The 23366-nt window shown below is 39.7% G+C and overlaps 1 protein-coding gene across 7 annotated transcripts in view; it reads left to right on the top strand.

Annotated features, from left to right (window-relative positions):
* METTL8 (methyltransferase 8, tRNA N3-cytidine) overlaps positions 1-23366 on the top strand; it is a 73394-nt gene that overhangs the window by 41536 nt on the left and 8492 nt on the right. For 5 of the 7 annotated variants that reach the window (XR_011650886.1, XR_011650887.1, XM_024561504.3 and 2 more), the window contains 4 exons: positions 7465-7556; positions 16840-17207; positions 18584-18633; positions 22194-22257. Coding sequence is in view for 5 of the 7 variants with exons in the window: in XM_024561504.3 (XP_024417272.2) it covers positions 7465-7556; positions 16840-17207; positions 18584-18633; positions 22194-22257 (574 nt within the window). In the remaining 2 variants the exon portion in view is untranslated. Of the gene's footprint in view, positions 1-7464; positions 7557-15134; positions 15451-16839; positions 17208-18583; positions 18634-22193; positions 22258-23366 lie in introns of those variants that run through there. The other 2 variants (XM_045196262.3, XM_071220671.1) reach the window with 2 other exon arrangements.

Raw genomic sequence — 23366 nt, 5'->3', positions numbered from 1 at the left:
TCAGAACAGCGTGTCCCCTTCCCTACTACACCAGGCCGCGTGGCCAGATCCTGACTACAAACTACACAGTTGCTTGCTTACTTCTCCCTCTCACGTGGCTGCTATATCACTCCTCCCTCATGGCTCTCCTATCCGCTTCCAGGCCCCACGGCTGAATCCCTACAAACTCCGTAGCTGCTACTTCACTACCAACAACATGGCTCCTGCCTCACTCTTCACCCTTAGTTCCAAATCCTGATCTGGGGCCTCCTGCGTGACCTCATCTCTAACTCCTCCCACTATGAGTGACATTTGCCAGTTTTCCTGTATAGTTTACATTCATTCGGCTGCCATTACCAGCCAGGGCAAGAGTGACTCAGTGATCCAGGGAAACCCGCCTCCCTGGCTATGTCGTGAGTCGAGATACACCCTTAAAGTCATGTCCACCTAGTCCCGAAGTGGCGGCACAGCTATTAACACAGCTCTTAAACTAGCTGCCACGTTGCTGTAGATATGCAAAGTATCTTAATCCTGTCATCCACCCTCCCCCCGTTCCCCAACTAAAGTCTGTGGGGGGATTATTCTCTGACCCCTGCTCTATACCTCATTACAATTCTCCCCTTTCAGATATTGGACCCTCTTTAATCTTATAAAGGACAATGGGAGAAAGTCCCAAAATCTTCTGGACCTACTTCCTGCTGGCCATAGCTGTCATCCTACCTACCCCTGGATCCAGGGATCCCTAGCGGAGTGCGGGTGTGGAGCAGAGAGTGGCCTTCACATGTAGGGAAGGACCCTGCAGAGTGCAGGTCAGTTGGCTGTCCCCGGAGGATGGCATGCTCGGTGTCCAAGGGTAGGCATTCCTCAACATGTTGACATCCTTGTCACATTCTGGAGGCAAGAGATTTGGCAAGAGGGTTAGAGGGCACGAGTAAACCCATAACCACTAAATGACAAAGGCAGGGACCAAGTCTACAATGGCCCACATTAGGAAGAGTGGCTCATCTGGAAGAAGGTGTACAAGGCGTGTCACACCTGTCCTAAGCCATTTTGCTCACTATACTTAGCTGGGCTGAGGGGAATATTTTAGGATTTCCCCCCTTCTTTTGACTTCTGGGCCCTTTCTGTCCAAGCCATTAGGGCAGATAAGGGAACCAGTTTTAAAGTGAAGCCCACAGGAGGCCCCATACTTCACCAACCCAACCACTTAGTTCAGTCAAACCGTTGAGTCTCAGGAGGTGGTGCTGCAGATGGGCTTAAGTGAGGCCTACATTGTATAAACAACCACTTGTGTAATGAGATCATAGGCTTATGCCCTATGAAAAGAGGAGGAAGAACACACATGTTAATTCACACAACAACCTACAAACCAGTCTCTGAGTTTGCAAGGCTGTCTTTTGGGAAGGCATCCAGTTGCAAGGCCTTTGCTGGTGTGACATTTAACAGTGACAATTTGATGGATCCTTCTTGCCTGTAAATTGAGCATCTCTGGTAATGTCACAAACCCAGTTTCAACTTCCAAATGCAAACAAACTTTGAAGACAGTTAGCTACACTAGTCCAATACCCACCACTGAGCATTGTGGTTTTCCTTGAATCACGATTTTTCTCCCTAAGATCACCCTCATTGCAATTAAAGGGACGGCATTAAGTCCAGTTTTAATTTTGCCTGTTTGTTTGCATAAACACAACCAGAGCAGTAATTGATCACATACGTTGTTTAAATCTGCTTTGCTGGACTTTATACAAGGAACATTTAGATTGATTCTTCAGTCCACCCTTCGGGGCACAGAAGCTGAGCCACACCCACCTGCCATCTGGCCTCACTTGTACCACCCTCTTCTCTTAAGTCCTTGAGGTTTTCATTGTGCCTTAAGGTTCTTCCTATCCATCTTTTAGGAAAGCAACCTTCATTCCTTCCCTGGACAGACTGCCACAAACCACGTAACCAATCGAGCTACCAGGCTTTCTCTTGTGGGCTTTTACAAGCTTCGAAAGTCAATCCTAGTTCCTCAGGGTTTTTTTGGTGACACCCAGAGCCCAGGCACACCTCCTTCAGGTGTGACATTCTAGTCAAAGTCTTGGTTGACAAAAATCTCTATCAGCAATCACCATGGTCTCTTTGGTTTTATGCAAAGAAACCTTATATCATCACTTATGCCTTCAGAATGCCAATTTCTGGATCAGGTATGGAGAAAAATGTAAAGTGTGAAGGAAAGTCCTTGTCCTTCAAAATTGCATTTCCACACATTATATCTACCATTACTAAAACCATGCAATTTCTCTCCAAAACTTTCACGAACTTCCACAACCTTCTATATACCTTTCACAAACCTTCTTACCCATTCAGATTGACTAAAATTTCATTTTCATCCCTTATGCTTTCCCTTGTTCACGTTCTCACATAGTGTGAAGTTTTAACTCCTCCTAGGAAACCTCAATTTACTTCCAGAACAAACAGCAAACTTCAAAACAAAAACAGAATTCCAAAAGAAGGGGCACTAGAGGTAGCTGTGTAACCTTGTCTGTCCTTTCCAGTCAACCGGTGTACTCACCAGCATTCTACCGCACCTCACTTCAACGGTAGACACCCTCTCCAAGAGGCATGCCCTGTCAGGCCCGGTCTCTTGGCAGAGACACGCTCACTTTGCCCCAGGCTGGCATATTCATCAGCATCCCAAATGACCCTTCCTGGTGCTACATGGCAAAGGCATTCTCCCCAGCCAGTTACAGACAACCTCTCCTAGGTCTCACTGGCCAAAAAGTAGAGACAGAGGATTCCTGGTATACCCAAAACAGCAAGGTTCAAACCAGGGGCCCACAAGAGCAGAAAACAAGCAAATAAAGAGTAACCACACCCAAGAGCGGACGTTTCCTTTCCTTCAGGTGTAAAACTTTCACAACCTTTCCATTTAACTTTACCCATTCAGATTTAACCATAATATGCTTTCAATCCTTGTTCTTTTCCACACTGGGAAGAACTATGCTCAAACTCAGTATCTGGCAGTTCAAAGTCCCGAGCTTCACAAGCACATGCATAAAGTACAAGAAACACTGTCACTCTTAGATGCCAGTTCATGGCCCTCAGAACCAGGACCGTCCCCATCAGACACCAGTTCATGACCTTCAGGACCAGAGTCATCCCTATCAGAACACAGTTGCACAGAGAACCCGTCTGGTGCAGTGCCCACACGGCGGCAGCACATAACCTGGAGAGCACACCCAGCCCCCCACCCTGCCTACTGCCAATATGGTGGAGTGCCCCCGTGACTCAGCCTCCAAGCCTCCATGGTGGAGCATTCAGGTGATTTACCCCAACTGGCGGTGCACCCGTGCATCTTAATGTCCAAACCCTAGCGTGCATGCTCACAAAGCCTAGGGGTTCCCTTCCTCCCCAAACCTGCTCCTTTATGCCATTCTGGCATTCCTGGAGACCGGCGCCTTGAGCTGGGATGCAAGGCAGTTCCCTGAGCCTGGGAAGTCCCCACAACCATGCCAAAGGGACCGTGGGTATGACCCATGTGGCTGTTTGTGCCGCTGGCTTAGATAAGAATATGTGGAACTGTTGGGTTTGCTTTTGGCTTATGGCCTTTTGGGAAACCAGGGAAGTGCTGGGTCTCGTGGGAAAACAGGGCTCTGAGCAGAAGTGCTGTGAGTGCCCCCAGCGTTGGAATATTGTAAATAAAGGCCTGTTCCTTCCAATGCTGATTATTGGGTCAGGTACCAAGCCACCACGTGGACAGTCCCGTCTGCTCGGTTACAAAAGGACTTACAACCACCACAAAATTATAAGACTAATCCTACCAATCATTTTATGAAAATTTCTTACTCAAAAATCCTATCTTTTATTTTTGATATCTCTTTTTCTCAAATTCAAGTTTTCAAAAAAAATCAGTATATTTAATAATATTCTCTGATCAATTCTCTGTTTTTACTTTTTTATCTTTTTTTAAGAAAACATATTCTCCTATTTAGTATAAAGATTGCTGGGTTTTCTTTCCCCCAAGGAGAGTGATGTAAAGTCTTAATGACCATTGATATATGCCTTAAACATACAGTATTGTTTTCATGGAAATTAAGCTTTTTTAATCCTCACCCAAGGGTATATTTTTTCATTGCTTTTTAGAGAGACAGGAAGAGAGAGAGAAATACCACTTCAAGACAGAAGCATCAATTTCTTGCCTCCTGTATGAGCCCGGACCGGGGGTCATGCCCAGATGGGGGATTGTATGCACCCCAGACCTGGGATCAAACCTGCAGTCTACTTATGTGCCCTGGCTGGGAATCAAACCCATAACCTCTCGGTTACAGGACAGGACGATGCTCCAACCAACTGAGCCACACCAGCCAGGCCTGTAAAAATAGTTTTAAAAATTTCTCTCTAGCCGAAGCAGCTTTATAATAGTAAGGACATTTTAAGACAGTTATCTCTTAATTCCACTATTGTAACATAACTTATTTCACCCAATATGTATATGACTTTATATAGCTATGATTGCAATACATATATAATTTTGGAATCTGCTGTTTTAACCTCATGTTATTTCATAAACATTTTTCCACATTGTTACATAACCTTCATATTGATCATTTTAAATGTCTGTATATTATTCCTTTAAGTTACCGTGATTTTTTCATTACCCTATCATTGAGGTTGTTTTCAATTTTTTTGCTGTTATATTTGGTATTCCAGTGAATATCATGGTTCAGATACTTCTCTGTGTGGAACTTCTCTGTTATTTGGAGTTACTTTGCGACACTAAATTTCCAGAAGGGCACTTCATAGGTCAAGCAGTGTAAGCCATTGTTTCCCCTTGGGTAGTGGTAGTGGTGGCTGTTGTTAAATGCCTAATTATTTTCAGTTCGTTTGTTAGTTATTTGTTTTTATGCTTAAATTCTGTTGCAGTTGTATTTGTTACTTATGAACTTGAATGATTCTTATTGCTGTCTGCTGGGGCTTGGTATACATGAATTAGACTCCTCCGATATAACAACTGCCACGAAGCTGCAGGTCTGCAGGAAGTCCCATCAATACAGTAGGAACGTTTCATAGTGTCGGTGGGGCTCCCGTGACTGTACAGTGGGAAATCTGTTCTGCGGTGGCTTTGGGTGTAATATTACCCGCACTTAGTAGTTAAGAAAATGAAGCAACATAAAGAACGGTGTAAGGAAGGAAGTTAAAGCAATTTAAGGAATAACTAAATCTACTAAATACTCAGGAAGAAGCAAGTTAAACTAACAGTTTAAAACATGTTTAAAGCTAAAAACCACATACACTCTCATTGTCTCAGAGCTTGATTCTTTACAGGGAAATTGTTTTATTTTCTTTTTTATATGTTGTAGAAGGTTGCAGAGGAGAGACTTATCCCCAGCCTTAATAATGCTCCCTTTTAAATAAATTATTTGTTCTTTTTCATAATATTCTATATACAGAGGGGGGGAAGTAGGTTTACAGTTGTGAGTACACGAAACAGAGTTTATTCTTGTTATTATTTATTAATTACTGTATTACTTTTCATATGAACTGTAAACCTACTTTTGCCCACCCTGTATATTTATGTGTACAGAATACTAAGTATAGTTGCCAGCTCAGAGTTATTTATGTGATTGTTCATATGTATTAAAATAAGTCAAAACAAAATCTATTCTAATCTTATTAAAGCAAGTGATAAAGCTGCTTAATGATTATTTGGGTTATAAATAATTAGGTTTTATTTAAAATAATGTTGGTTAAAGTTTCATCTGTGAAACTGAGTTTTACATTATATCATTTACTTTTCCTGGGGACTTCAGTATATCAGTTTTAATTCTTCATAAAATATAAGTAGTTTCTTACCTTTTGCTGGTATATTTATAGGTGGTTCACTGGAATACACCCTCTTATATCTGACTGCATATACATTACTTAAAATAGTACCAAGTTTATCATCATTCTACCCAAACCAACTCCTTATTCTGTCATTGTTACCCCTAGTTTCTTTTTTTAATCCCCATCCAAGGATATATTTGTAGGTATTTTTATAGAGACAGACAGACAGCCAGGCATTGATGTGAGAAACATCAATCAATCCTAGGTATGTGCCCTGACCAGGGATCGAACCTGCAACCTTGTGGTGCATGGGACTGTGATCCAACCAACTGAGCCACCTGGCCAGCGTCCCAGTTTTCTTGATACTCGGTTTTGAGACCTTGAATTCATTTCTGACTCTTCTTATTCTACTCCCACAACATCTATTTAATCTCTAGGACATAACAGGTTTTTTTTTTTTTTTCACAGTGTCTCTCCTTCCGCTCTTTCTGTTTTCCATTGCTGCCACCTTAGTCCTGGGACTCATTACTCCCAGATCACTGCAGCAGTCTCCTAATTGGCCTCCCTCCAGTCCCTCTTCGATGCATTGTTCTTGCACACTACTAAGCTGTTCACACTTGAGGCCCTCTGATTCTGACCACACCCAGCTCCTAACTTCATCTGCAATTATACCCAAGAGAACCAATCAAAATGAATTTTTTTATTTCCTGTATAAACTGTCTATACTCTCGGCTTCATACACATGTCAGTTAATGTTTATCAGTCAACATAATGATGCATATAGGAATTTGATAACTTACCCTTTCTCCTCAATGAGATAGCTACAGGTATCATCGGATATTAATGTTAGTGATTTTTTTACAATTATCAATAAGCTATATAGAACTTGAATTTTTGAGTAGGTAATTTCATTATTGCTTAGAAAAAAATGGTTTATTCCGGGAAATCACATCACTCACTATAGTTTTACCAGTTGCAAAAAGGAAATAAAAACTTTGTAAAAACAAAACAAAAAAGTCACCTCTTTGTAAAAAGATGGATGCTGCTCTTATTCCAAGAAAGACATTGTGTGTGTGTGTGGCAGAAAATAATATCTCTTCATATAGGGAAAGTGAATTCTGAGGAAAGTGCCAGGTCTTAGAAAGGCGACCCTTTTACATGCTATATCAAGTAGTCCATACTTTAAATATAAATGAAACCAATTATAGAATTAAGGCAGCCAATAAGAAGAGTCTGCAGTTACTTTAAAAACTGAGGGTAAGTACAAAATATTTTACAACTATTGTAAAAAGAGCATTCAAAAACTATAAAGAATGCCCTGTTCATAAATTAACAAAAAAGCAAATGGATTTAGCTGTAGAGTAAAATACAATAAACCATACCAGCACTCAAATAATCATGCACCATAACAGTACTTCCAGGACATTCAGCAATTATGTCCAAAAGGTGGCTCGGGGCTTGTAACACAACCAGATCTAGACAAAGAAACCTTCGAAGTTCAGGGTTGTAGCAGCACTTAGCAGAAGGAACATCTGATACGAAATATGTTCAGTCATCGTGGAATTAGTTTGTATCATTTGTCTTTGAGTAATGTAGAGTGACAAATGTATCCCCTGCCACCCTTTTCTGCCTTCTTCAATTATAAAGCATGTTTCACAATCATCTTATTTTTTATAGGGATCATATGCAATGGTCAAAAGAAGAAGCAGCAGCAGCCAGAAAAAAAGTAGAGGAAAACTCGGCTGTGCGAGTCCTTCAGGAAGAGCAAGGTAGGCAACTCACTGTTGTAGCGCCTGGGGCCTGGCTCTTCTGTTTGGCCTTCTACTAATGAATTACACCTTAGTGTCACCTTAGTGTCTTTTCCTCCTTACTGGGTCATCACTTTGGACAGTTCTTTTCTTCTCCCTATGCCAATCTATGTGTTTTGTTAGGGAGAGTTCCCAGTTTTTCCAGTATGGTGGTACCAAAGTTAATGAAATAAATTATGTATTTACCTTGTTCTTGCTCTTTTTTTTTGTCATATGGTTGCTTTTTCTGGAAGAAACACACACATGGGTTGCATTTCAAATGAGATATGAAAATACAACTTTAAAATTTTCCTCTTGCTATAAGTTTTTTGTGCATTTCACTTGTTAGGAAAGTTCAGCAAATTAAAAAACTTTGAGCAAAGAAGGTAAAGTCATATCAAAATGTTGCTGGTCTTTTAGGATAAACATAAAGTTCCAATAAGGATTTAAGGTAGTTTTCTTGAAAGCCATTGATATTTAGAGTTTAATTTAGATAAGGCCTTGCCAACCTTCAAAAATGGCTTCTAAAAAATTGATCTATGGCCCTGGCTAGAGTGGCTCAGTGGATTGAGTGCCAGCCTGTGAACTAACCAGGAGGTGGCTGGTTCGATTCCCAGTCAGGGCACATGCCTGGGTTGCACACCAGGTCTCCTGTTGGGGGTGTGCAGGAAGCAGCCAGTTGATGTATCTCTCACACATCAATGTTTCTCTCCCTCTTTTTATCCCCCATTCCCCTTTCTCTAAAAATAAATAAATAAAATCTTTTTAAAAGATTGATCTATGCTGCTATCACAAAAACAGAAAATGTCTCAGTGAGGATGTAGAGAAATGGGAGCCTTTAAGTATTGTTGGTGGAATTGTAAAATGGTACAACTTCTATGGAAAGCAGTATGGGAGCTCCTTAAAAAATTAAAAATGAAGCTACCATATGTGAACTAGCAACCTCACTTCTGGACATAAAAAGAAAAAGAAAGAAAGAAAAACTTGAAAGCAGGGTCTTTAGAGATTATTTGTTCATCCGTGTTCATAGCTGCACTATTCACACTAGGCAAAAGGTGGAAGCATTCCAAATGTCCATCGACAGATAAATGAATAAGCAAAATGTGGTATATACATACAGCGGCTTATTATTATTCAGCCTTAAAAAGGAAGAAAACCCTATAAACCAGTCACAGAAGGGCAAACACTTTATTGATTCCACTTACATGTGCTATCAAATGTGGTCTAACTCACAGAACCAGAAAGTAGAATGGTGGTTATGAAGGCCTGCGGGAAGGGGAAACACAGAATCGTTGTTTAATGGGTATAAAGTTCCAGAACTGCAAGATGAAAAAGCTCTACATCTATTTTACAACAGTGTGAATATACTTAACCCTATGGGGCTGTACACTTAAAAATGATTGAGATGGTAAGTTTTACATTAGGTGTTGTTTTAACCACAATTTTTTAAAAAGCACCCCCCAAAGTGGCCTCTGTCCTCACTACATTGCTGGGAAACTTTGTCAAACACCTACGCTCTCTAGATAGGATTTTTACCCTTGTCTTTCTTAAAATCACTTCTTCTTTAAAATATCTTGGTTCTTTTTTCTTTTTAAAAAAATAGGTTATTGAAATGCCAAATACAGAAATTTACACAACTTATAAATTAATTCTCACAAAGCTCAACGAATTTTCCAAACACCCACATTAAAAAATAAAATATTACTAGTAACCCAGAAACTTCCTCATGTTCCATCCCAATTACCACACTTCCCCCAGCCCCTCCGACCTCAAAACTAGCAGCTGCTATTCTGGTTTCCAACACCGTAGGTTAGTTTTGCCAGAACAGTTTGGTTCTGGTCATGACCATTTCTTAGTCACTCTTGTACCAACCGTGTCCCCATTAGATAGAGCGAGTGTCAGCAAATTTTGGCCATGGGCCAAAACCAGCCCACTGCCCGTTCTTATAAAGTTTTATTGGAGCACAGACATACCCATTTGTTTGCATGTTTTCTATGGCTGTTTTTGAGCTTTGTCTACAGAGCTAAATAATGGCAACGGAGACCATAGATATAGCCCACAATGACTGTTTACTATCTGGCCCTTTGCAGAAAATGTTTGCCAACCCCTGAGACACAATTTTCAGGGTAGGTTGATCGGCTGTCCTGAGATTCCCTAGGGAAGGATGTTTACATTCCTCTGTGCAAGTCAAGCATGGTGGAAATCACTAATCCCAACGGTAGTTAACTATCGTTCTAATGACTTTAGTCTACAATCGAGGAAACTGAGCTAATGAGACAGCCCTCTTTGGCTGGCCCGAACCAGTGAAGGGGACACTGCTGCCCTCTTACCCTCTGGCATCATTTGCTGTTCCTTAGAGCTTGTTCTCTTTTCTTATTCTAAGTTCGAGTGTGGCCTGGGGGGCAGCCAAGAAAGAAGAGTACCTGATCCCTGGAGGACCCGTTCTGTGTTTTGAGCCGCAGCCCTGCAGCCCAGAGTGGGATGTGGCCGGGGAGTGTCGAGGTTGGATTTGAGGGTGCATACCAGTGGCAGTTCTGCTTACAGATCAGCCAGCATTGCATTCCTTTGCAGCCACTCTGTCACACTGTTTCTGAGGAAGTATGATTTTGCTTCTTTGCCAGCAGCTGCACAGACATATTTTCCACATTACTCAAGCTTCTGGTAGGGGCCACCTGGATGTGACAGAAAGAGTCAAGCCTAAACTGAATTAAAAGTTATCAGTCATCTTAATTCATTTCCAGGAAGTTGAAAATTATACACAGTACATTTCCTGATAATTTGAAAAACCAAGGATTTTTTTCATGCTCCTTTGAATATTTCTGTTTAGAACATAAATACATGAGCAGTGCTGATAATGTTCCCTTACAGTGCTCTGCATGCGGCTGCCTATTTTGGCCTATTTATGTTAACAATGAACTTGAGTGAAGCTAATGAGAAGGTTATTTTAGGGCCTTGGAAACCGCAGTAAAGGAAAATGACAGTTCCCACAGAACCATAGTGTGACTGAAATAGAAAGGTGGTGACTGGGCTCTCTCTGAAGAAGCAGGAAAAGCAGGCTGGAGCGCACTGATGCTGCTGCTTTGAAGCATTTGCTTTGCTTATTAGCATGTCCAGTCTCTTTCTGAGCGAGTCTTCTGGCTGCTCTGGAGACACAGAACAAAAGATTCCATTTTAAAATGACTCAAAGTGATATCGGGGTTTCTGCTGGGCCCTGTCTGCGACCCCCCTGTAACACTACCCAGTGCAGGGAACTTCCTATCTGTTGGGGAACAAGGAGAGGGGCACACAGGGAGGGTGACTGGTTCGTCACACTTAAGCAGGGTTGGGCAGAGTGGCTACTGAGGCTGCTGTGAGGACAGCAAAGAAAGAACACTTCTGTTTTGAGAAACTTCAGTGGCAGGACATTACAGTGAGTGTGAATGCCTTTCAGTCCAGTCCAGTCTCTGCCGGGGGTCGTAGAGCTGCTCATCTGCAGAAGCCCCAGGCGAGGCTTCTGATTTGATATCTAATGTCTCTGATGAATATGGGTCAAGGGGAATAGATCTGTTTAAAAGCTCTACTCCCAACCTTTGTGAAAACCCAAAGGAAGCTGTGACCCAGTTTTTCCAGTGCCTCTTTTAACCACCATCTCTTCCTACCTAGGAGAGACCTAAGTCATTAAGGGGCCAGTTCTCTCCCGTCACAGAGTGCCCCATCAGCAGGTTGTCACATGGCGTGAGCGCTGTTCATCCACCTGGTCTCACCGAGAGTGACGCCACGGGGCGAGACCCTGGCTGCCCCCGCGCCAGCCAGCTCTCCAGCACATCCTTTCGGCCTCTGTGTGACAGGCCGCCTGTCCTGTCGTTCCCATATTCTGTTTCTCACCTGTTGTCTCGGTCGTTGGTGAGGATCAAAGTCAGGAAACACCCTCACCATTCTGAAAATAAGAAGTTATCCATCCCAACTAATAGTCTTTTTTGCTGTGAGATGGTTGACATTTCATTTTTGTGATTAAAATATATAGCATCCAGGCTTTCATCAGCAATATTTCTTTCAGTTAGGTGCCCAGAGTAATGATTTTTAATTCCACATATCCTTTGGTAATTTCTTTTATATTTTATTATAGCTCATTTTTCTTTTAAAAGCAGGTTAATTTGAGAAATGAGCAAGATTCATTTGGCAGTTTTTGAGTTCACATGATTATATTTTATAATTTTCTAAAAACATCCCCGGTGTGTTATATCTCAGCTGGTTATTTAGCAAATATAATGGGTTTTTAAAACTTAATAACAATGGCAGCTGTGATTTTTACTCTAAAATATCCTGGCAAATAACTACCTAGCTAGGATGAGTTATCTATGTCAAGCAAAATAGTAAAAGAATCCCACTATACCTTTCCTGTGAATACCTTACCACTTGAGGAGATACCCTATGTGGAAAAAAAAGTAGCTGAAAGTTTTGTGTGCTGATAAATTTAGGGTATTGTTTATAAGTCAGCTTTGGTTGTTTAAAATTTCATGTAGCGCTCTTAGAAATGTACTTTTCATTTCATAACTTTAAAAGTTTTCCTTTATTAGACACTCAACTCTGTCAGTGACATGTGGAAATTTCCAACTTTGAGAGCTCAGGTATTTGCGTAATTGATGTGCAAAAATAACTTTAAATTACTTTTTGTTTCACTGCAACTTAGAATAAATTTTCATAATTCATATTAATCATATCGTATATGTCAGATACATAAATGGTTTAATTCTTTTTCTAAGTTGTGATATTCAGTGTGATTCAGAGTGAATTCTGAATATTGAAGTACGGTTACTGTGTCATGTTCCTTCTTCCCCTCAGCAGTTCTGTATTAATAAGTGAATAATTGAGAAGTTGCTTCATCTGGCTGTGGTTAAACAGATCAGTACATCCCTTTTATTGCCACTGGCTTAGAGCAATTAATTCTGATATGGCAACCTAGGAGTGTGAAAGGAAAAAATGGTCCTCCAAGAAAAATTGATCATTGATAGACCTGTTTAGGTCAGGTGGACAAGATGAAGACAGGGCAGATTTCTTCACACTATATTCTTTTTTCATGATCAGCCTGAACTTGACAACAGCAGGTTGAAACTAAATGTTTCACTCATGGTCAGGAAAGTAGCTCTTCAAAATCCCCTGTTCTCACAGATACTCTTTCAGCTCAGGAAGTTAGATCATACACTAGAGGTGTTTACATTGTCTCATAAACATAATTATGAGTTTGATTGAGCTCAGAAGCTGTCACACGTTGCTAGTAACTATGGAATTTCCAGAATTGACTGGAGGTACTGCTGAAAACACAGCTTTAAAAAAAAAAATGTCCAGACTGTTAACCTTTCCCCAGCCTGTCCTGGGTGCTGTTTCTGTTTTGTTTTTGTCCCACAAACCTATCGATTCTCAGAGAGCATTTTATGTTGCTGTTGCTCACCACAATTTCATCATATAACCTTGCATAATTTATATTTTATATAATTCAAGTGAGGTTTAATTAAATCTGTATTTCTGACCTGTTTTTATTAAGGTTCACTCCATTCAACAAAGTTTTAATCTTAACTTGATGTTTCATATGAGAGGAAAGTACAGAATCAGAAGAGCAGAGATTAATTTCCAACAGCATGGGTGGGCCTAGAGGGTATTATGCTAAGTGAAATAAGTCAGAGAAAGACAAATACCATGTAATATCACTTATCTGTATGTGGAATCTGAAGAACAAAGTACACGAACATACAAAATTGAAACAGACTTACAGATGCCGACGACAAACTGTTGGAGGCCGGAGGGCAGGGGAGTTGTGGGGTGAGGTGAGATAAAGTGGTGAGATTAAAAAGTACAGATTGGTAGTTACAGAGCCGTCCTGGGGATGTGAGGTAAAGCATAGGGAATTTGGTTCCCAATATCGTAATAACTGTCTGTGGTGCCAGGTTGGCACTTGAACTATCAGAGGCAACACTTTGTAACCTATATGAATGTCTGCCCACCGTCTGCACCCCTGAAACTCATACAAAATAGTTTGGATACAACAATAAAAATAAAGTATCAGCAGAAACCTGGAAACAAAAAGAAAAACAGATATTTTCAGAGATATTTTGAAGGGGGTTACTGTTTTGCGTTAGGAAGGCAGTGTAGTGTAATGGTGTTAAGTGCGTGAGCTTTACAGTTTAATAGACTTGGTCCCGGTCCCAGCTCTGCTGGCTCTTGGGAAAAATTTTTTAACCCTTTGACCTTGAATTTGTTTGTAAATTGGAATAATAATATGTCCATGTGAGAGGTATTATTAGGGGTAAATGAGCAGAAAAATTCAAGGAAGGCATTGGACAAAGTGCCTGGCACATAGCAACACTTAGTATGTGTTAATATAGTTGTTATTTTCAATGATGTTATTGGTATAACAATTTATGCAATTGTTTGGGTTTTTCCTCCTACTTCATGAGTAGGAAGTACTTGAAAAGGCCTGAAAGTGTCTACGTTCGCAGACGTTGACCATCATCTTCTGGTGGTCATCAGATCCTGTTAAAGGTTCCGTGGACTGAGTTTACACACTTGATATATTTGGTATCCGAACCAGATTCCAGTCACCTCCTGCAGATTCATTTTCATTTTAAATTGTAGAAACAGTAATATAGGCTCATATTGTAACAGCAGTCTTATCCAAGACTTTGTAGTTTATAGAACTGATAACGTTTAATGTTCTCTGTAAGTTCATGGGTTTTAATAGGAAAGTACACAGATTTTTTAGAGCTTGAATATAGAAGTACATTCAACTCCTAATCAAATGAGGAAACCGTGTAGGCAGGTTGAATAAAGAATCAACTAAGTTTCTTTCCCTTTGTGTAAGATATAGATAGAACTTTGCAAAAGGTAGAACTACATAATAAATAATAATTGTTCAATTGTTCTTATCACTCCAAATTTTCCTCTGATCATAATATATGAATGTAAAATAGATTTTCAAGTTGCAGTCAGTGTAGAGACCATTCTGTGTGAATATTGTCTCATTATTATTCTTTAAATTTTAATTGCTGTATAAGACTACTCTGTTTTGACCTGCCTAGTTTCCTTGGCATGGTTTGTTGGGCACTTGAGATATTTCCCACTTTTTCCTCTTATAAATAGCACTGCTATGAATATCTTTTCTTTAAAGTTACTCCCCTGCCATCTACCTCCCTACCCCCAGTTAACTCCTAGGGGAATATTCTGCAAATTAATCAAGGCATGTTTTACATTCTATTTACTGATAGTTAGGTTCAAACTCACCTCACAAACAGCTTCTATTGGAAACGCAGGTACTACAGATTTGACTAAATGTAGGTCTTGTTAGGTGGTTGCTTTTTATAAGCAGGAAAATCTTCTACCAACATAGAGTAAGTTACAAGGAGAGTTTTTAAGGTAAAAGGAAGAATACAAGGTACAAGAAGACCCTGGGGAAATTAGGCAGTTCCTAATTTCTCCTGAGTCTAATTTTCAGAATGTTGTTTTGTTTTCTTTGTGTATCAGGTACACTCCAAGTTTTACAAGTAGAGAGGACGATTGTGGAGATAAATATGTAGCAGTTTTAGATTAATCAGAAGTAGGCTTCCTTCCATTAGTGCGGATGTGAGTATATCTTGGACTTCAACATCACGTAATTCTTTTGTTACAGAGATCTACTTTCATTTTTCAGACCTTAAATACAGATGGGAGTTTGTGTCTTTCTAGCAGTCCTGCTGCCAGATACAGTTCAGCCTTGATGGGAAGGAAGTCTTGTGGCCAAATGGGTGGAGATCCATGGTACAAGGCCATAAAGATAAAAATGGAAAGAAAAGAAAAAACAGAAAGGCATCAGGACTTGGCTCTGTAACAAAGATAAGCCCGGTTATCGGCATCGCTTGTTCTGAGGGTAGGAACTTCTTTAAACTTGTGAAAGAAATGAGTTTGTTATTTTTAGTTTTAGTTTAGTTTAATTTATTTTTGGTTTACAGTAATTGCACACACATCAAAATTCAATTGAAAATTCTGAAACCACTAAGTTCCCCTATTTGGGGGCAGCCAGTATTACTAATTAGGTGATCATCCTTCCCCAGCTATTCTGTACATATACAAGCAAATGTGTGTATATACATGTGTGTGTTTCTGTGTATGCACACACGTTTTCTTTTTCTTTTTTCTGTAACCAGTGGTGCATTGTAACATACTGTTCTACACTTTGCTTTTTCACCTAACATTGAACCTTGGAAATTCTGTATCAATAAGTTTTTTATTCTTTCAAAGCACTTTAAAAATATCATGTGCCTACATTGGTGAAAGTAATTCTTAAGCCATGGATTAGGCCTAGGGAGTAGGCTTGGTACATAACGGTATCCAAGAAATGTTTGTTGAATGAGTGAGTGAGGGAATGAGTGAATTATGTTATTAATTTCAGGTTCAGATAGAAGGAGGCAAAAAGCTAAGAATTCCCTCAAGTTTTGAGACTCTTAACCTAACCCTCACCCTGGGATCCAGTGAAATCTAAGGGATATCATCACAAAAGGCGTATCTCTTTTAAAAAGTCATCAGAATTCTCTTTAAGGCTTCATGTTGGGAGATGTCAATAGGAAGAGATGCCTCTGGAGGTGGGGGAAGAATGAGGTATGGGATGGCCCCTAGATTCCAGGAGTCAGGATACATATTGTACACGGTGCTGGTTCTGCTGTGATGGGGCTCCAGGCCCTGGGGCTGGGTTCATCTATTCTGTGCTGTTTTTCTTCTAATGCAAAACAAGGGCATTGGAGTAGAGCACTTCAATGGACCCTTCTAGCTCTAAGATTATGTAATTTATAATACCACAGTTTCCTGTCTGGTTACCAACTTGCACAGACATTGTGTTGAAACTGCATTTACACAGATAAAAAATGAGGTGTCCTTTCGCTAAGATAAGAAAGAGCCTTATAGGTTATTGGTAAAAATGTGATAAGAAGATTCCAAGATTAGACTGTTGAAAGTTGTTTGCGATAATTATATTCCTCACAAAAACCTACTGGCCAAACTATTGAGCCAGAAACAGATGAACTAAATACCCCACACATTGATACACTTTGAGAGAATTAATACTCTGTAGTTTTAACCTTTAAGAGTTAAAAAAAATCAGATAATTGTATTAAAGTTATTCCATAGTAAATATAGTTGTTATAAATGACAAATAATGCATATAATATACTTAACAGATTTAAGTACTAAATATATTTCGCTATTAAAATAACTAATAGTAAGTATCATTCATAGTAAAATAAATTTTTTCTCTTTATTTTAGTTAAGTATGAGAGTGAAGCTAATAAATATTGGGACACATTTTACAAGATTCATAAGAATAAGTTTTTCAAGGATCGAAATTGGCTGTTGAGGGAATTTCCTGAAATTCTGCCAGTTGATCAAAAAACTGAAGAGAAGACAAAAGAATTATCATGGGACCATGTAGAAACCAATGCTGCAAACTGTTTCTCAAGAAAGCACTGTCCTGCTCTGCCTGAAGAAAAAAATTGTAAGGAAAGTTCTAGCTTGTCAGATGGTCAAAGCAAGGCGGAATCTGATTTTTCCAACCTGGACCCTGAAGAACGCAGGAAAGGACCCCTGGAGACGGAGCTGTTTCCTGGTAGCAAAGCCACGTTCAGGATCCTGGAGGTGCTGTGCTGCAGGGCAAGGGTGGGCCGTGCCAAATAACCTCAGGGTGCCCGTTCCGTGTTACTTTAATGACCCCGGTCTTTTCAGGGGAGAATGAGCAAATCGAGCCAAGTAAATTTTCAGGATACTTTTGTGCATAAAAAAATTTAAGGGACTCTTATCTTTAATCAGTCAGCTGTTAAGTGTGTGATATAAATTTTTTTTAATTTGTCTGTTTTAATATCTAACTTGAAGGCAGTTTTAAATACTAATAAACTTTTGGCCTTAACTTCCATCATCTCTTTCTGTTATTACCCCTTTTTAGGTGAAAGAGAAATGTGAGATATATAATTTGCTATAATTTGGTATGGACTTTGATTTTCTATTTTTAAAGATATACTTCTTCCTTCTGATTATAAAGGTAGAACATACTAATTACAGAGAATTTGCTGAAGAGTAGATAAGAGAAATAAAATTATCTGTAATCCCACTGTTAACATTTTACTGACATTTTCTTCTTTTGTTTATACTGTTTTACATAATTGAACTATTTTGGGGTCTTGTTTTGTTTCTATTTAACATTATGTCATAAGTTGTTTTCCCTATCTACAAAATTTTTCTATAAATATTTTCATGGCAACAAAATACTTTACTATGTAGAGTACTATAATTCTACTTATCTTTTCTCACACTATTGGGCATTTAAATTGTTTTCAGGTTTCTACAGCAAACATCTTTGGGTATAGACTTTCTCACATTTTCTTTTATTATCGTGGGTTAGATTTACTGGTTCATAATTTATATACATGAATTAACACTCTTAAGCTATATTGCCAGATCTCTGTGTAAGAAGCTGTACTAATACAGTTCACACACAGTTCACGGCAACCTGTGTGTATTTCTTCCCATCCTCACTGATTGGAACGCTCTTCTTTTAGTGCTTCCCACTTTCTAAGATAAAACATTACATTACACCTTGTTTTAGTTTGCATTTCTTTGATTATTAAGCAAGTCATATAGTTCTTCCAATGTTTAGAAGCCATTCGTACTTCTTTTGTGTTCTCTTTATTCTCTTTGCTTATTTACCCATAGTTTTTTTTTTTTAATGAGCTCTCTACCCTTTATCATATTTATTGCAAATGTTTGAGGGTTTTTTTCACAGTGTGTTGGTCATCTTTTAATTCAGTTTATTTGGTTTTTGCTGTGTAAAAATTTTAAATGTTTCCATAGTCAAATTTCTCAGTATTTTTCTTGTGATTAATTCCATTGCTTTTGAGTTTAGAAAAATCTCCTGTTTCCAGAGGTCCAGTAAATTTCTTGTCAGTTTGTAAATTAAAAGTCTTACATGAGGAAAATTTAACTTGGTTTCATGACATTTATTTGTTCTTTGATTTTAGGTTGGCTGTGGTGCTGGAAATAGCGTTTTCCCAATTCTGAACACTTTGCAGTGAGTTTTATATATGTATGGGATGTTGAGAGATTCTGGGAGAATGTTGTCATGTATATACCGGTAGAGTTCTTGTTTGCATATAAATAAAGACTAAGGCAAATTTCAAAAGCAGTGTCTTAGTCTTAGAGCTTAATTTCAAGTGAACTGGGAATAGTGTCTCACAGCCATGGATTGTCCACCTCGGATTGAAGTATTTTCTTAAGCTCGTGTTTGTGTAGAACAGTAAATAAGAAAAGAGCAAGTAAAGGCCAAGAGATTTAATCCTTCCACTAAGCTGTGAATTGCTAAACTTCAAAGATTTCCTCCTCCAGGGTACATAGGTGTCATTTTACACGTAAAGAATTGCTTTTAAAGCTTATATTTTAATCCGCATTTTATTGTGTTATTACTTCTGGAGCCACATCCAGGATAAAACCTTTGTATATCAAATGATTGTCTCTAGGCTTGAAATTGCCTGGGGGTAACAGCAACTAACCCTAAGACCCAAAAAAGAAGTTGAGGATGGGGAGGACAGAGATGTTCTCCTCTTCCATACCGCCCCTGTGTGTTTTAGTATCTCCATGACAGAGCACACCTTACAAAACTTTCCTAACACCTTTTACCTAGGTTGGAAGTTTACACAATAGCTTTTACATTATTTTTCCGTTATCAATCAAGATAAGCACATTCCAGGACTTTTCCATTAGAGGAAATGGGAGGGGCGTTGAGGAGGTGGGGGAATTACCTGTTATCCTAACACAGCTGCTGACAGAATTTTTGTTGTCATTCTTCTCAGTATTTTCTTGATGTGTTTTTTAATTTAAAGATGCTATTTTAACTTTAATTATGAAAATGTAAAAGCTTTCAGAAAAGTAAAGAGTATTACACCATGAATCTCCGTGTACTGACCACCTTGATGCAACAATTATTAGTAGAAAGCCAACATCATGACACTTTATTTTTAAGTATGATGGGTCTTAGGATGTATCTCAAAAAATCAGGACATTCTCCAATACTGTTATAAGCCTAACATAATGAAGAGTAAGTATTCCCTAATAGCATCAAATAACCAGTTAACATGGGAAGGCAGAAGTGATGCTGGCAAATTGTCAGTTCTGAATGGCCTTTCTCTTTCTGTACTTATTTCCTGTTATCTCTTTTCCAATTTCTGGGCTGAAATATCCTCCTGTTCTTTTAGCACATAGCCAGTGATCTCCAAACTTATAATACACAGAAATCTATTACATTGGCAGTCGATTATGTGTTGCTTTATGACTCATCTCAGTGTATTATTCGGCATGTCATTTCTTTATGTCTTCTCTCTCTGACTACTGTTTTTATTCCTTTTGGGAGAGAGCATATTTTACCCTAATCTGTTTTTCCAGGTAGCCTAACAGTACAATATAGATAGTTTGAGCTCAGTACATATTGATTCATTAATACCTCCGATTCCCTGGTCTCTACATTCCTTCAACTAATAATTGCAAGCTCTGGCCTCCTCCACTTCCTGGCTTTTCTTGTCTGTATCTTTATTTTGCCTCCATTTCCCATTTTAGAAATCACTGTACCTCAGTAATCTGAGCTCATTAATTCATCCTTTAAAAGGCAACCAGTGGCCTGGCCAGTGTGACTCAGTTGGTTGGAGCATCGTCCCATGCACCAAGAGAGTGAAGGTTCAATTCCCAGTCAGGGCACATGTGTGGGTTAAGGGTTCGATCCCTGGTTGGGGCACCTGTAGGAGGCAACCAGTCATTGTTTCTCTCTCTCTCTCTCTCTCTCTCTCTCTCTCTCAAATCAATAAACATATTTTTAAATGGCAACCAGTGATTAACCTTCCCAAAGGAAGACCAGACTTTTTTTCCCCCACCTAAGAAATTATGTTTTATTATACTTTTGGGGAATATAGAGTTAACGTTTTACATTTTCAGAATATTTTACCATAATTACACCTTCAGAATTGATAAGTCATATCATTCTCCAAGGATCATTTAATTCTTAAACCCCCTTCCAAGAGAGTGCTTGGTGGTGCGGTGGGAGTAGTGATATTTACACCTGCTCGTTGGGAGAAGGGCCAAGGCAGTCAGCTGGTTTTACAGAAAAGCTCTGAAATGTCACTGAGTGGTCACAAGACTTCACCTTGGGCTGCTGATGCAGTGGGAATTCAGTCTCAGAGGTCATGCTGCCACGCCGGTAGGACACAGGGCAAATGGCCCATTCTTCCCTTTAGCAACTAGGCCACCGTGCTGTGTGGGCCCGTAGTAAGCACTGTGCAAAGGTAGACTGCTAGCTTTCATAATGAGCTAGACGTGGCAGTGTCCAGAGCAGCTTTTTGAGCTAATGGAGGTTTTTACAGAACCCTGTTAAATTCTTACGTTTCTAAGTTCCTGGAAGGCAGAGGGAGATCTTCCTTTAATATTATGATTATGATAATAATATTAGCAACAGTAAAAACATAAGAATGACTAACAGTTATCAGGTGCTTGCTCTAAATTAGACAGCTTTCTAGAAACTTATATGAATTCATCAGCCCTCATAACCACCTAAGCTGCCATGTTTATCTCTGTTTGAAAGATGAGGAAACTAGAGTTTCAGAGAGATTAACTATTCCAAGGTCACACAACTAAGTAGTAAGGCCAGGACTCCAGCTTCAGGCAGTCTGGTTCCAGAGCCCTTGCCCTTAGCCATCCTATCGCATAGTGCTATGCGCACCCGCGTGTTTATTGAGAACATTTCAAACACTTGCGACCACCGGCAGTTACCAGTCACAAATATGTGGATTTCATGGGAAACAATAGGAGTATGGCTGCAGCATGTCACTGGGTTCATATGGGACAAGCGAGAAAAGACAACCAGCGCAAATTTTAACTTCTCTTCAGTGCTGGTTAACTTTTCGTAACCGAATTCTATTCCTCGTACTTAAATTTATTTGGACAGATCTTAAATCGAACGTCAGTCCCTAGTGCCACAGAACGAGTGAGTCACACGTGAACGTACTGGTCATCAATTCGCAGCATTTCAGAGTGTAATCTAAGCCTGGGTGAGATTTTGCTACATGCACATTTGTGCTTATATTCCACATTTATTTAAAAGTCCTCCTTGCTTGAGGTGCTTCCTGAATCAAATCGGAAGTTCTAATTGCATGCCTCAAACCTTCCCGCGTATCCTGCCTCACGCCAGTTTGGGATCTTGGGATCAGCTCTCATCGCTGGAGTGTGACTCCCTCCTCTAAATCGTATTCCTTTCCCCTTCTCCCCACTTAGCAATGCCGTCCTCCTCACTGAAAATTCTTAAGACTTATACCTCTAGGAGCCTGTCCTATCCACACCCCTACAGTAGTTGTGTTAAAACCAGTTACGTCCCCAAGTAGGCTATAAAACCCACTCCAGCCAGAAGCAACATGAAGGCCACCCATAAACCACTACAGAGAACAGTATTTACAAAGAAGAAATGACAAGCCGAGTGTCGTCCGTAAGTCTATTAAGGAAATACTTACTAACTAGTTCAAACCTAGTTTCTGTTCTTTTGCAGTCAGAGCACGTCTGCGTTCTGGGTTTCAGTGTCTCCCATTGTGTTTGTAGGAGTGCTCCAGCGTCTTTTCTTTACTGTTGTGATTTTGCTTCTGGAGCTGTGGAGCTAGTAAAGGTACGCCTTACATTTCCTCTGAAGAGAGCCATATAAGAACCTGATTTATTTGCTGCCGAAGTGATTGGCTAGGGTGCGGAGGATGTTTCCGCCTCAGATGTTATCTGTGATCATTTTTAACTGAACTTTTACTATTTCTGGGAATCATATGATCAGCTGATGCCTAGGATATAACCCTGAAACAATAAAAGTTGTTTTGAATTTAACATAGGGTTTAAGAGACTAGTACAGCTAGAAAGGCCAACAGCTCTCGCAAGGTGATCTTGTTCGCATTTATATCCGTAAAGCCTTACACACAGTCTGGCACACCGTAGGTACTCATTAAATTAAAATTTTTGACAAAAAACCTACTGAAATATCCTAGAAGGTAAGGAAAACAGTGGGCAACCTGGACTCATTTGTCTAGTCCCCAAATGCTAGTGAGTGTAACCTAAGCAAGGAGATGTATTACTAATGTTAGGAAGTGGAAAAGGAAAGGAAATTCTGCAGAGAAAAATGTGTGGTAAACACATGGAATGTAATTTCTGATAATTAAGGGTAACAGTTATTCATCGTAGACTTTTTTCTGAAATACTGAAAAGCCTAAAGGGGAAGATAAAACTTTCTGACAATTACACTTCCCAGAGTCCCAGGGCGAGTCAATGTCAATATTTTGGTATATATCCTTGTAGTGTTGTTTTTGTAGGTGAATTGTGTGTGTGTGGTGACTCAAATATAGTTTACATACCCTATAATTCGCCATTTTAAGTGTACAGTTCAGGGGTTTAGTGTATTTACAAGTTGTGCGACCATCAGCACTATCTAATCTTCAGCATGTTGTACATTAAAGGCCAGATGAGGTGTGGGACAAGCAGGCGGGGAGAGCGCTGAGGAGCCTCTGACGTTGGTGTAACACAGGGTTGGCTCCCAACAGCACTGCCGACAGACCCAGGAAAACTGCCCCGCTCCGCTTTGAAAATGAAAGAGGGATTGCAGTCAAGTCCAAGTATTAGACGTAATTTTTGATGGCAGCTTCGAAATAAGCTAACAATACTGAATCAGAAATAAAGTGCATTCACATTTATAGAGGAAAGGCACTTGGGAGCATACTTTTTACTTCTTTGGGAGAA

This window comes from Desmodus rotundus, chromosome 2 (genome assembly GCF_022682495.2).
Source record: "Desmodus rotundus isolate HL8 chromosome 2, HLdesRot8A.1, whole genome shotgun sequence".
In the NCBI taxonomy this organism is placed as follows: domain Eukaryota; kingdom Metazoa; phylum Chordata; class Mammalia; order Chiroptera; family Phyllostomidae; genus Desmodus; species Desmodus rotundus.
The sequence above is the reverse complement of the archived record's forward strand: the minus strand, read 5'-3'. Positions and strand labels throughout refer to the sequence as shown.